Source organism: Clytia hemisphaerica, unplaced genomic scaffold (assembly GCF_902728285.1).
Source record: "Clytia hemisphaerica strain Z4C2 unplaced genomic scaffold, Clytia hemisphaerica genome assembly, whole genome shotgun sequence".
Classification (NCBI taxonomy): Eukaryota; Metazoa; Cnidaria; class Hydrozoa; order Leptothecata; family Clytiidae; genus Clytia; species Clytia hemisphaerica.
The window spans coordinates 312,794-326,144 of NW_027103902.1; the positions used below are offsets into that span (position 1 = coordinate 312,794).

At 33.8% G+C, this 13,351-nt stretch overlaps 2 protein-coding genes across 3 annotated transcripts in view; one reads left to right on the forward strand and one right to left on the reverse strand.

Annotated features, from left to right (window-relative positions):
- Window positions 1-6,933: 6,933 nt before the first annotated feature.
- LOC136808929 (NADH dehydrogenase [ubiquinone] 1 alpha subcomplex subunit 13-like) lies at window positions 6,934-12,151 on the reverse strand. The gene is made up of 3 exons (XM_067065490.1): window positions 11,931-12,151; window positions 8,200-8,271; window positions 6,934-7,153 (listed from the first exon to the last, which is right to left on the reverse strand). Exons 1-3 carry the CDS (start codon window positions 12,113-12,115, stop codon window positions 7,006-7,008), a joined length of 405 nt encoding a protein of 134 aa, XP_066921591.1. The 5' UTR covers window positions 12,116-12,151; the 3' UTR covers window positions 6,934-7,005.
- Window positions 12,152-12,409: 258 nt separating this feature from the next.
- The window catches only part of LOC136808930 (phosphatidylinositol 3-kinase catalytic subunit type 3-like), a 35,241-nt gene continuing 34,299 nt past the window's right edge, over window positions 12,410-13,351 (forward strand). For both annotated transcript variants that reach the window (XM_067065491.1, XM_067065492.1), the window contains exon 1: window positions 12,410-12,513. In XM_067065491.1, coding sequence (XP_066921592.1) covers window positions 12,434-12,513 — 80 coding nt within the window. In that variant the 5' untranslated portion in view covers window positions 12,410-12,433. The remainder of the gene's footprint in view (window positions 12,514-13,351) is intronic.

Genomic DNA, 13,351 nt, shown 5'->3' on the forward strand with positions numbered 1-13,351 from the left:
CTTCTTCCTAACGAAAATCACCACAAGAAGTCTTTTACCATACAGCAACATCATTGGAAACAAATTTGCAATAGTTAAAGCGGCACAATGTACCAGGGATTTCTTAGAATCTAAGTTCTGGTATGCATAGATAGGAAAGGTTACTGAGTATGTGGTGAAAACAATGAACGTTGAATAAACTATCGACATTGCTTCGTTAAATGGACCTGGTAGATTGCGACTTCTAAATGCTTGGATTGCGACAAGGATCGGGAGAATCAGAAAGTAACCGAGCTGAATATTCACATGTTGCCCTGTGTTGCAATAAACATCTTTTGTTACGTTAGTAATATATCTCTTGGACTTTATACTTGGTTTGATTTTCATGGTAGTTAAGTAGACAATTATCAAGCCAATAAGAATGGTTAAGCTGCTCTGGAGAGTCTGAAATAGTTGATTTCGTTTGGTTTCACCTTGATCTATTTGTGTCGTTGATTTAAAGATCAGCAGCAATCTTTGTGATTTGATCAAATAAAAGGAAGCTGAAAATGTGTTTAATAGGCTTACTACAATGGGTCGTATAATGCAAATTGATGTCGTGGGATGATTAAGAAAAATAGCTGGAGTTGCCACAAAGTTCACCAGTAAGGTAAACAAATGAAGAATTGTCATATTGAAGTCAAGGGCTCGGACTAGAGGAGTTTTTTGTTTTATTGAAAATACAATTAAAGCTGTAAGAGAAAATATTGCTCCAAAGATATCTACCGTTAAAGTGAATACGGCTATCCTTTTTGAAACAATTAGAGGATGTGTCAGTGTATATTGGTCATAGCATTCGTCTCTTTCAGTTGTCGGGATGGTGTATTTGGGGCAGTATTTACAATTTCCTTCTCGTCGATTATTGTAGTAACCTTGGGGGCAGTTGAAACAATTTTCACCGAAGTAATTTTCCTTCCAGGAAATTCGAATTTCTTGACCAATTCTGCATTTTGGTTTGGTGCAATTTGATGAAAAGTATTTTAGATTTCTCCTGAACTTGATTCCCCAATTGCGAATAATTCTACCATCTCTTTCTTCGATTGCGTATAAAGGCATAGATGAATAAACATCTTTAACATACATTCGAAATCTTTTGTAAAACAGGTCATACCAAAGATTACGGCGTCTTTTGAGCTCTTTTTCTAAGCCGTAAAGGTAGGCTCTATAAAGCAATATCATTTTTCGTTCACAAATTGACTGCGTTTCCTTTTGTCTATCTACTTCTTTTTCTTATATTATGTATTCTTTTGGAGTCTCATTTTGCTTATTAAACCTCAGGCCACTTGTATTGAAATACTTAAATTTTCTAAGAAAGTGAAAAATATCGTTCGGTTCGTTATAAAAAGTTCCAACCTTGCTCATCCTCGGTATACCTTGGAAGGGTGTATTCTCATTTACATCAAGCATTATCCAAGCTGATTGTTGCAATCCAAACGCAATCGCCTGGTTGAAAAACTTGACTTGTTTTTCTGGCAAACCAAATGTAACAACAACTCCAACATTCCTAATTTGTTTTAAAGTTTCGTTCACTCTTGTTTCAGATTCTAATTCAATGTTGAAATCATAAAAGCAATATTTCCCAGCAGCCTGGAGCCTTTGCTTGATGTAGTGGTATAAGTTACTATAAGGAAAGAAATTAGCTCCCAGATCGACCAATGCAAAGTTTTGGATATCATTAACAGCCAATAATTGATCAATTTTATCATACATAATATCCAATGCATATATTTCTGGCCGAATATTACTCTTTTGGTTTCCATCAAGAAATGTATCGGGGACCTCCCAACCACTTTTCAAATGATAAACTGGGAAAGGTGCAGTTACTAATAGACTCGTTATTTGAGCTGAAATCGCCACATCTGCGTACACCATAACTGCAAGTATTCTTGAATGTTCAATATTTTTAAAATTAGGATTTTCCAAGTAGATTTTCTGGTGATTCCAATAGTTATCAGGGGTATCGATCTGTTCAGAAATAACATTGTCAGAATCTAACAACAGATCAAGGATGGTTGGTAGAATCTCAAACCAGGAGCAAAATTCAATAGAATGATACTCGATATCATCTAAACTCCAACCGGTCTCTGGTGGACCATTTGAGATTTTTTCATATTCAGCCAGACCTTTCTCTAGATTTTGTTTATGTTTATAAACTCGCTGAATACTTTCCTGACAAATTTCTCCGTTTGTTTTGATCAATGAACTTATGTTTTGCCGACATCCCTGGTAGAGACCAATAATCTTCACTTTTTGTCGTCCTGGTTGAAATCTCTGAGAAGTTTCTATTGATGAAATCGTAATCGAAATAAGATATATTAACAAAATCTTTAATGGTAACATGTTATTTCTTGTCCTCTGCAACCAATCCATTGAGATTTTGATTTTCCCTAAATTCAATCTCTTCAAACTCTTTTTTTAGAAATCCCACATACTCTACTATACTATATACACAGTATGTATTACGCGAAATAAAGATGAACTAATTCAATAAAAAAATCTTCCCGTGGAATTTTGAGCCCTTATTCTAAAGGGCTTTGAATTCCAATTAACACCCTTATATCATTTCTTTCATAACAGCTTTTGGGAGAAAATCTATATGATGTCAAAAATAATATAATCAAATTTTTACTTTTTGTGGCCCCTTTGTTTGTTTTGCAGAATAACGGTTCCATTCATGATGCCTTAAGGGAAGAAATTTTCGCAGAATTCAATTTCACAGTTGAGAGGATTTTTCGTTTAAAATATGGCCCATTTTGCCCTAAAAAGACCAATTTTATAGGTGATATTTTAAATCACGAGAATAATTAGTGTTTCGCAGATTTGTCGAAAAACCGCGAAATTAAATTCCATGAAAATTTGTTCCCGCAAAAATTTCTCCCCTTTAAAGACATTCAAGTTATGTTTTTTAATAATTATGAGCATACAAAAATTCGAAAACAGGCTCGGAGATGCTTAGGTCAAGGGCTTGACAAGGCTGATATAGTAGGGGGAAATTTGTAAAATCGCTCGATAAAATATTCGTAAAATCTCTCGCTGAATTCGTGAAATTTAATCCTCGGGAAAATTAAGTTTTTTACACTAAACTGGATAAAACAGCTGTTTCTGGCTGAAAAACACTGTTTCTAAGGGTAATATCTCTAGATACTCGCAATATATCTCTAATCTTAATTTGTTGAGAGCTTTTCAATAATATACAACAAGATGATACACCCCTTCTCACAGAAAACAATCAAATAGACCAATCCTCACTGCAAAATATGATGCTATTTTTCCCATCTCCACGGCATGTGCTGCCCTTAAGGGTAGGTTTTTCGAGACCCCGAAATACACTGTAAGGGTGTACTTTTAATAGAATGCACAGGGGGGGGGTCAACATTTATAATACCAACCCATAGCCTAAAAACCTGACTTTTGACCTTTTGAGCTAAGTTAACACCACCACCCTAAAATTGGTACCAACTTGAAAATCATAATTTTCAGAAAAAGGGGGGACCCACCCCCTTATTTTGGTATCGATACCAACTTGAAAATCATAATTTTCAGAAAAAGGGGGACCCACCCCCTTAATTTGGTATCGATACCAACATGACTTTTTGAATTTGACAAAATATCATGGGACCCACCCCCTAATTTAGTACCAATCCCAATCTGACAAATTTGAGTTTAAAGCTGTTTAAAGGGAACCCACCCCCTCCCACACAAACAGGGTACTAAGAGAAACTTAAAAAAACTCATTTTTGAAATACTCTTTCTTCAACACAACACAAAAAATGTCATATGCTAAAATAGAAAATGACTGAAAACTGACAATATAATAACTAGCCATAGCTTTCACTGACTGCCACCCGCTACAAATGCTTATAACGACTAAATGCTGATTAAAGCTTTTTAAGGCTTTATAGTGAAAGTTTCGAAAATTATTAGAAACAAGAATCGCAAAATTGCGACTAAATATTTCCTTAAAAATGAAGGTCATTATCGACATATACTAGCAAGTAGCTGTGGCTAAGAATACCCTGCAGAGCTTCCTATCGAAATATCCCTAAGTAAGCAAAATTACGCATGTGTAGATTTTAAATTCGTTTTATCGATAAAATTTAAGTTGGAGGAAGAAAGCTTGGTTTCAACTTTACTTTTGAGATGACATGGGATAGATGGTCGCTCACACCTCAAAAAGAGAAGTTATCGCTCACATTAATCACAGTGAAAACGCAAAAAATTCTGAAATTGATTTGATTCTTATAAAGTAGACACCTATAATAAAAATAAATATGCTCATCTTTTTCGCCATCCTTTGTTTACTTTGTAAGAACTAATTACCGAAAGATATATTGCCTTCAATCGAGAGTTATTGATTTAATTCTTATAAAGCACATGCCTATAATAAAAATAGATATGCTTCCTTTTTCGCCATCCTTTGTTACTTTCTAATAACTAATTACCGAAAGGTATATTGCCTTCAATCAAGAGTTATTGATTTTATTCTTTATAAAGCACATGCCTATAATAAAAATAGATATGCTTATCTTTTTCGCCATCCTTTGTTTACTTTCTAATAACTAATTACCGAAAGGTATATTGCCTTCAATCAAGAGTTATTGATTTTATTCTTATAAAGAAAATGCTTATAATAAAGATAAATATGCTCATCTTTTTCACCATCTTTTGTTTACTTTGTAAGAACTAATTACCGAAAGGTATATTGCCTTTAATCAAGAGTTATTGATTTGATTCTTATAAAGTAGATGCTTATAATAAAGATAAATATGCTCACCTTTTTCACCATCTTTTGTTTACCTTGTAAGAACTAATTACCGAAAGATATATTGCCTTCAATCGAGAGTTATTGATTTAATTCTTATAAAGCACATGCCTATAATAAAAATAGATATGCTTATCTTTTTCGCCATCCTTTGTTTACTTTCTAATAACTAATTACCGAAAGGTATATTGCCTTCAATCAAGAGTTATTGATTTTATTCTTATAAAGCACATGCCTATAATAAAAATAGATATGCTTATCTTTTTCGCCATCCTTTGTTTACTTTCTAATAACTAATTACCGAAAGGTATATTGCCTTCAATCAAGAGTTATTGATTTTATTCTTATAAAGAAAATGCTTATAATAAAGATAAATATGCTCATCTTTTTCACCATCTTTTGTTTACTTTGTAAGAACTAATTACCGAAAGGTATATTGCCTTTAATCAAGAGTTATTGATTTGATTCTTATAAAGTAGATGCTTATAATAAAGATAAATATGCTCACCTTTTTCACCATCTTTTGTTTACCTTGTAAGAACTAATTACCGAAAGATATATTGCCTTCAATCAAGAGTTATTGATTTGATTCTTATAAAGAAAATGCTTATAATAAAAATAAATATGCTTATCTTTTTCGCCATCCTTTGTTTACTTTGTAAGAACTAATTACTGAGAGGCATATTGCCTTCAATCAAGAGTTATTGATTTTATTCTTATAAAGCACATGCCTATAATAAAAATAAATATGCTCATCTTTTTCGCCATCCTTTGTTTACTTTGTTAGAACTAATTACCGAAAGGTATATTGCCTTTAATCAAGAGTTATTGATTTGATTCTTATAAAGTAGATGCTTATGATAAAAATAAATATGCTCATCTTTTTCGCTATCCTTTGTTTACTATCTAATAACTAATTACCGAAAGATATACTGCCTTCAATCAAGAGTTATTGATTTGATTCTTATAAAGAAAATGCTTATAATAAAAATAAATATGCTCATCTTTTTCGCCATCTTTTGTTTACTTTCTAACAACTAATTACCGAATAATATACTGCCTTCAATCAAGAGTTATTGATTTGATTCTTATAAAGAAAATACTTATAATAAAAATAAATATGCTCTTCTTTTTCGCCATCCTTTGTTTACTTTGTAAGAACTAATTACCGAAAGGCATATTGCCTTCAATCAAGAGTTATTGATTTGATTCTTATAAAGTAGATGCCTATAATTGTTCATCGAAAATGTGCATAGAATTACCTGCGTTTGAAAACTTAATCCACAAATTAATGCACAACAGAAAAAAACAGAAAACCCCGAAGGGAAAAATAACGAAAAACGTCCGCCGCGCATTTGGCGAAAGCTACTTGCTAGTTTGGAAAGCTATAAACGTTGCCGGATAATTACGGAACACTAATTAACCGGAAGACCCATTACAAAACAAACGCAAAAATCGAGATTCCTGTCCAATATCCTTGCGTGAAGCTATGTAGGCCACCCTACGCTCGCAAGCTCGCTACGGGCGGCAAAAACAAACCCAATGAAGCTAGCAAAATCAATCTGAATCAATATTATCTGAATATAATTGATGTGCAAAATCTAGGAGAAGCTATTATTAGTACATAATTTTAGAACAGAATTCACTCAGAATTCACTCATTACCAAATGCTATCACGGAAAAAATGTTTTTGCTTCAGGCTTGATCAAAAATAAAACTTGAAAATATCGAAGAAGTCTAAAATAAACAAACTTCAAAGTCATTTATACTTATTGCTTATTTACAGTCATTATACTCAAAAGCTAAAACAAATTCAATTAAAACCTGTTTAGACTGATATGTACCCCGGGGTATTTTCTAGCTATAAGGGCAAAAATTAGGAAAGTCTTGCTGTCATTTTGATATAGATACCAACTTTCTGAATCATATTATTTAAAAAAAGGGGTACCCATCCCCTATTTTGTTATCAATACCAACTGAGGATAACTCTTTTTTTCTAAAAAAAGGGGGACCCACCCCCATCAATACCAACTTGACTTTTCAAACTTTTAAAGGAAAAAAAGACACCACCACCCGACTATGGGTCTGGTATCTGGATGTTGACCCCCCCCTGGAATGCAAGGGTTTTCTTTTAGCTAGACACACTGTAAGGGTATGTTTTCAAATTTATTTTGCAACTAAAACAAAAATATCACACTTAAAAAATAATTACAAATTTTATTAAATTACAATTTTTCTAGTTGGAAATCACGTGGTGGTACCCATCGGTCAGTATTATACACATTGTAAACACTTTGAGAGAGATCCCAACCTTCAACATCTTTCATGATTGCCTTTTCTGTTTCCAAGTTTTCTTTCAATCGTTTAAGATTTCTGAAAAAGACCAAGATAAAATAATAAAAGTTAAGTTTTGAAAAGATCTCACTTTCATATATAAAAAACTTAGCTACAAAGCCTTATGAGCCTAAATTGATCATTGTTGAAATTTGATATGTTTGAATTGTGATGTGTGTATTTGAAATACAGATTGATGCAAGATATATAGTATTAAAGGGATAAAAATTGAAATTCAACCAAAAGATTCCGGTTCCATAGTCCTTAGTAGAACTAATTTTACTGGCTACTTGTTCAAGATATTTAGGTTTGCAATTTTTATTTTTAGAGGTTTGACTGTAAAAACAAAGGAATTAAAACAACCATAAAAAAGGAACGGAAAAAGCTTTTGATCTCAAATTTACAGAATGACTTTGTATCACCAAACGCTTCAAAAATATCAAGTTCTCGTTTCAAACTGGAGAGTTCGAAAAAAATCGATAAACTTGGGAAAGGTGTATTGGTATGATTGTTTTTATTGAAACGATAAGCATATTGAACTTATATTGCCTTTGTTATTTTTAAGTAGTTAGAAATTTTCTAATTTCCAAAACACTAAGCACAGTTTGACTATGAGGTCATTATCGTAAAAAGATCGTAAAAAGTGTTATGATTGAAATACTGTTTCATCATCACTACCCCCGTTTTTTTTAAATTTAGAGATTTGATGTTTCACAAAAAAGTGCTAGCAAGGGGTATTTCGGGTCCCATATCTTCCGAAAGACTTTTCAGTTTGCCTTGAAATTTCACAACCTTCTTAACCTAAGGTTGAACTACCACTGGTGTAAAAATAAACGTTATGTAGCACAAGTAGAAATAAAGCTCAATTTTTGCAATCGCAAATTTAACCGCTAAAAATCGCGAATTTTTCAACCAAAAATATATTCAATTATAGTGCTTTCGATTCTCTAAAACAAACAAAAAAATTTTTCGAAATTATATCAGACATTTCAAAAGTTACAGGCATTCTTGTTTCCACTGCCAATTATATCTGGATACACTTTAGTTATCCACCATTTAATTCAACAAAATAAAATATTGCTTACAATCTGTCTTGCTCGGCTTGTAATAAGGGTAGTAAGTGAATTCGAGCCATTTTCTGTTCCCTAACAAGTTCCCTGAAAAAAAATCAAAACAATTATTATCTTCAAATTTTTTTTCTTTTTTCCTTTAACTTAACATTGAAATAGCATCTACTGCATTTATAGGGGGGTTTGTAGGGGTTCAAAATACCGTTTTCTTGTCAAAATATTTGCTGAATCCCGGAATCCCGAAAATTTAAAAAAATAATAACACAGTCACACCAGTTTGTACAGGTTCAAATACCGGCATAATGACAAAAAATAAGGCCAAATACAGTCACCGTCTGATTTTAAAATACCGTTTTCCCGTCTTTTTCTCGTATAATCCCGTAATACCGTACTAAAAAAGGGCCAATCCCGTCACACCGTAAAAGTACAAACCCCCCCTTTATAGCTTGTGAATAATTTTGAGCCAAAACGAATCTACATCTAAAAATAAAGAGATGAGAGATGATAGAATATGATTGCAAAGGGCGGGGGTGGAGCTAAATTGGTGTTGGGTATTCACTTCAAGGAGGCCCCCCAGCAGCCATTCGGTTGTGGCTTCTTCACAAAGACGAAAGACAGATCTGGACTTATTTCGTACTTTCCAGTCTCTTGTTCGTAGTTTTTCTGACTTTCTGGTTCTTTGTGAGTTATTTTCTATGTTTTCTAACTTACTGAATGACTTCACCGGTGGGATTCGAACCCACTAAATGCAAAGTTCCGATGTTTTGAAACCCATTGCCTTATCCACTGCGCCACGGATTCATGCCAGGATAACGCTTCTTACGGCTATTTACATTGTACAAACTGCAGACCAAACTGTATTAAGAGAAAATCACAAAAGAGTGCTTGTTTCGAGCTCCAACCCTAACCCTAACTGATAATAACCCAATTCCTAGCCAATCTGATACGTATATAACCACACCCAAACCACACCCATACCCAACCCTACCAGGTCGCCTGCAGGTCCTGACACTATTCCCGCATACCGGATCCGAAAAATAGATACATGTCTTTCGTCTTTATGAAGAAGCCTTCACCCATCAATTCACGCAATCACAGAATTTTTTTTTCAAAATTCATGCATTCACGCAAATTTTTTCCAATTTACTCGCATAGACCTTTTCGCCACATTGTGATAAATAACGAGATTGCTCACGGGAATTTCTAACCCGCGCGAGCAAACCCGCACCTGTCAATCACTTTTTAGACCTGTCAATAATTTTTTAGCAGTTATAGTTTTCCTTTTTTTTCACTTGTGGTTCTGAAAAAAGTGATTGTAAGATAATAAAAAAGACGAAAGTCGATTTTCATGCATTTTTTTTAGTTGAAAGTTTTGGAATACTGGATCTTCAAGAGAAGGGAAAGTCATGACTCTTGACTCTTAACCGCTAACCAGCCTGATCCATTTTGAAATACTGTACTTGAGTCAAACTGTACTGTAGTCAAAATTTTTGTTTCTTAAAATTATAACAGGAACTTTAAAAAAAATCAATAAGAGCTCATAAAACCAGAAAAAGTTTGGCCAATGCTGACATAGTAACACAAATTTCAACGCACCGTATAGGATTCAAACTCTCAAAAACGTCATTCCCATACATACCAGCGCACCGTCTTATCCACTCGGCCACTCAAGCTTTAACAAATTTTAAACAATGATTAATATTTTCATAATTTTATTTGCCATGATCTGTATAATTTTATTTACCCTGTCAAGGTATTAAGTTCTTAAACAAATGATTTTAGATCGTTTCCAACATACGGGAGCCGAAGGAGCCGATCACTCATCGAGATTTTCAGGGAATTTTCATGACTCTTTAGTGGGACTGCAACAAACGGGCTGTTAACCCTGTAGAATTTCCATCTGGGGGGGGTTAGTACATTCTCCAATCTTTTTAAAATCTCAAAAGACTGAGGAGAGGAGCTTTTTCTTGCATACAGTACCCATATACAGCAGACAGAATTCACAGAGCGTACACGCGCGGGCGATTAAACACGATCGCGCGGAATGCGGGTCAAAAAATTCCCGTGAGCAATCTCGTTATTTATCAAAAAGTTTTTCGCCTTTCCATCCGCCATATTGAATTGTATGCAAAAATTATGGTGGCCGAATTGCCATGGTGAAATTCCCTTAGAAAGTATGCAAAACATATGCAAAAAGAAAGTATGAATTAAAAACTTATATACATGCATAATTGGCATTATATTAAAGTGTAATCTTGTCAGTTACATCAATATGCCTTCTTACCTGTCTTTAAAAATATAAATAAAAGCAATCACGGAAAAGGACTCGAAAAAAAAAGACATAAGTGTGAGAACAGAGTAATCAAACTCGTTAGAAAAAGTACCATTAGAAGTCATAAAAAATCAACTTGAATAAATGCAATCGAAATTCCAGAGAACTTCATAATTCCCCAAACAACATTACATTACTATGTCAAACTCCCATCACATAAATTTTACAATTACGTCAGAGTAGACTACACTCGCCACCGAAGAGGTTTATTTGGAAAGGGTAATTATATTTTATTGTTCGCTTCTTTTTTAAAGATTCGCCGGGTTGGAAAAGTATGAATTTCTTTGTACATATTTTACCTACCCCAAATATTTAGGAGGCTGAGTTTTAAACGAATTGTCAAGTTGAAACGAACGATAAATGTATCAAGGTCTGTTTTATTTACCCCCTGGTGACTTAACAAAAGAGACTTAACTCGATGTTACAATCCAATTATTGAAAGTTTGTCTCGGCCTTTTTATAATGAGCGAGACATACGTTCTCTGATTACGCAATTTTCATATTGACATTTTCGAGGCATTTTGATGTAACTGCTTGTAGAAGAAAGATTAAACTTGCTTCTCTTGGAAACTAAAAACAATTATATTCACTCATCTCTTAGAACAAGCACTTCAAAAGACCATAACATTAGACAGAAACTCAAACTGAAAAATCACCCGCGAAGGTAAAAAACAATCCTTATTCGGCTGACGGCAAATTATTCTCCTGGGAATAGAGCCGCGAAATGATCAAATCAAAACATTGAGAAAGTGTGACGTCATACTGTAATTACTGGTTTCAGTTTGAGTGTTTTGAAAGTTTGATGTGTGTACTCCGTCTTCGTGGAATTTTTTTATGGCATGAAAACAGAATATGCAATGTCTTTAAGAACAAATTCCTAAAAGGCTTTTGTTGTTCTGTAAATATTTCCTTTTGGATTAAGAAATTCCATCTTTTATTGTTCTAATGATTATAATATTTATTTATAAGATGCTTTGTTGTCTTTTTAATCTTTGTGTAAACTTGCATATGTTTTGCATACATTCCAACTAAATCCAACCTCGGCATTTTCGTTCCTGTATTTTTGCATATAATTCAAGATGGCGGACGGAAAGGCGAAAAGGTCTATTCATGCAACTGAAAATGCCCATTCACGCATTCACGTAAACCGCTGGGGGGGTTCAAAATTCGTGGAATCAAAATTCCCCCCTCTCAAAGACGGGTCGTGACGGGTCATAATTTTAGGAAATCTAGACCAAAATTGAATGACAGAAAAGTCTCTGTAAGGGTCATAAAAACGTTAATTTTTCTCCCTTAAAAGGTTGATTTTTGATTTTTGCTCAGACATACTGAAAATAACCACCACCCCCCCCCCCCCCCCCCCCAGGCCAGGGACAAAATTTTCAAAAAAGAAATAATAGAATAGAAATAGTACCTCCTGTTTTGATTTCCTTTTGAGACGAAGTAAAATCCAATTCCCATCACTGCTAAACCTCCAGCCATTATAGCTACACCAGAAGGACCTCTTGGCTTCACTTGACTTTTGTAGACATAAGCAGCATATCCACCAGGTGGTGGTAAATCTTGCTTGTAAGGAATTTTCTTAAAGTACTCCGCCATCTTGAATCTTCGAACCGGAGTGATTTTGGCGTATAGCATCTAGTTTCGAAAATATTCTCCAATTTTCAAGACCCACTTTTTTCAGAATTTCTTCTTAAATATTTTGATTCATGAAAAAAGTTATAGCAAAAAAGTAAATTAAAAATAAAAATAGACAAATTTTAGTATACAAAATTAGTCAAACACAATTTTTTTTGGATAAAACTTTCAAAACATACCGAATTCTCAGTCTAGGTTCTATGAGTATTAAACACGAAACGGCGCTTTATCAAGGTTTGTTGTTTTTGTATATTTAGCACCTCTTAAATCAAAATAAAGATGGCGGATGTGACCGAAGTACGAGATAAATTTCACTATGTTTACAGTTGTGATTTAGATGCATTTGTACAGTTGAAGATGTAAGTATTTCTTTATTTTTCTTTTCTTTTTATCAAAATAAAAGGGCTTCAAAGACGTCCTGGTTTGCAAACAAAAGCGAAGAAATTTAGACATAAATATAAAATAGCACACTTTTTTTCCCATACTCTCGGGTGCCTAATAAACGTACATGTACGTTTATTTTTTTCGTGTCAAATTTCCCGCCTGTACGCACCTTATAAGGAACTGTACGTTTATTTATTCTGAAGAATTTTCCCGCCTGTACGTTTATTCCCTCCTGTACGTTTATTTATTTTCACCCAATATCGCCCAAAAACAATCCTTATTCGGCTGACAGCAAATTATTCTCCTGGGAATAGAGCTGCCAAATGATCAAATCAAAACATTGAGAAAGTGTGACGTCATAATTACTGCTTTCAGTTTGCGTGTTTTGAAAGTTTGATGTGTGTACTCCGTCTTCGTGGAATTTTTTTATGGCATGAAAACAGAATATGCAATGTCTTTAGAACAAATTCCTAAAAGGCTTTTATCTTTCTGTAAATTTCCTTTTGGATTAAGAAATTCCATCTTTTATTGTTCTAATGATTACCGTAAGTTGGTCTAATGTCGACATCTGTCTTCTAATTTCGACATCCTACTTTATAGATAGGAATAAAAAGAAGGTCGAAATCACTGATAGACTAAAGATTTTTCCTCTCATCGCGCTAATCAAAGTCAATCAGCGATTCCGACCTTCCTCAGTTTCTATATTGTTCCTATCTCTAAAGAAGGGTGTCGAAATTAGAAGACGGATGTCGACATTAGACCAACTTACGGTATAATATTTATTTATAAGATGCTTTGTTGTCTTTTTAATCT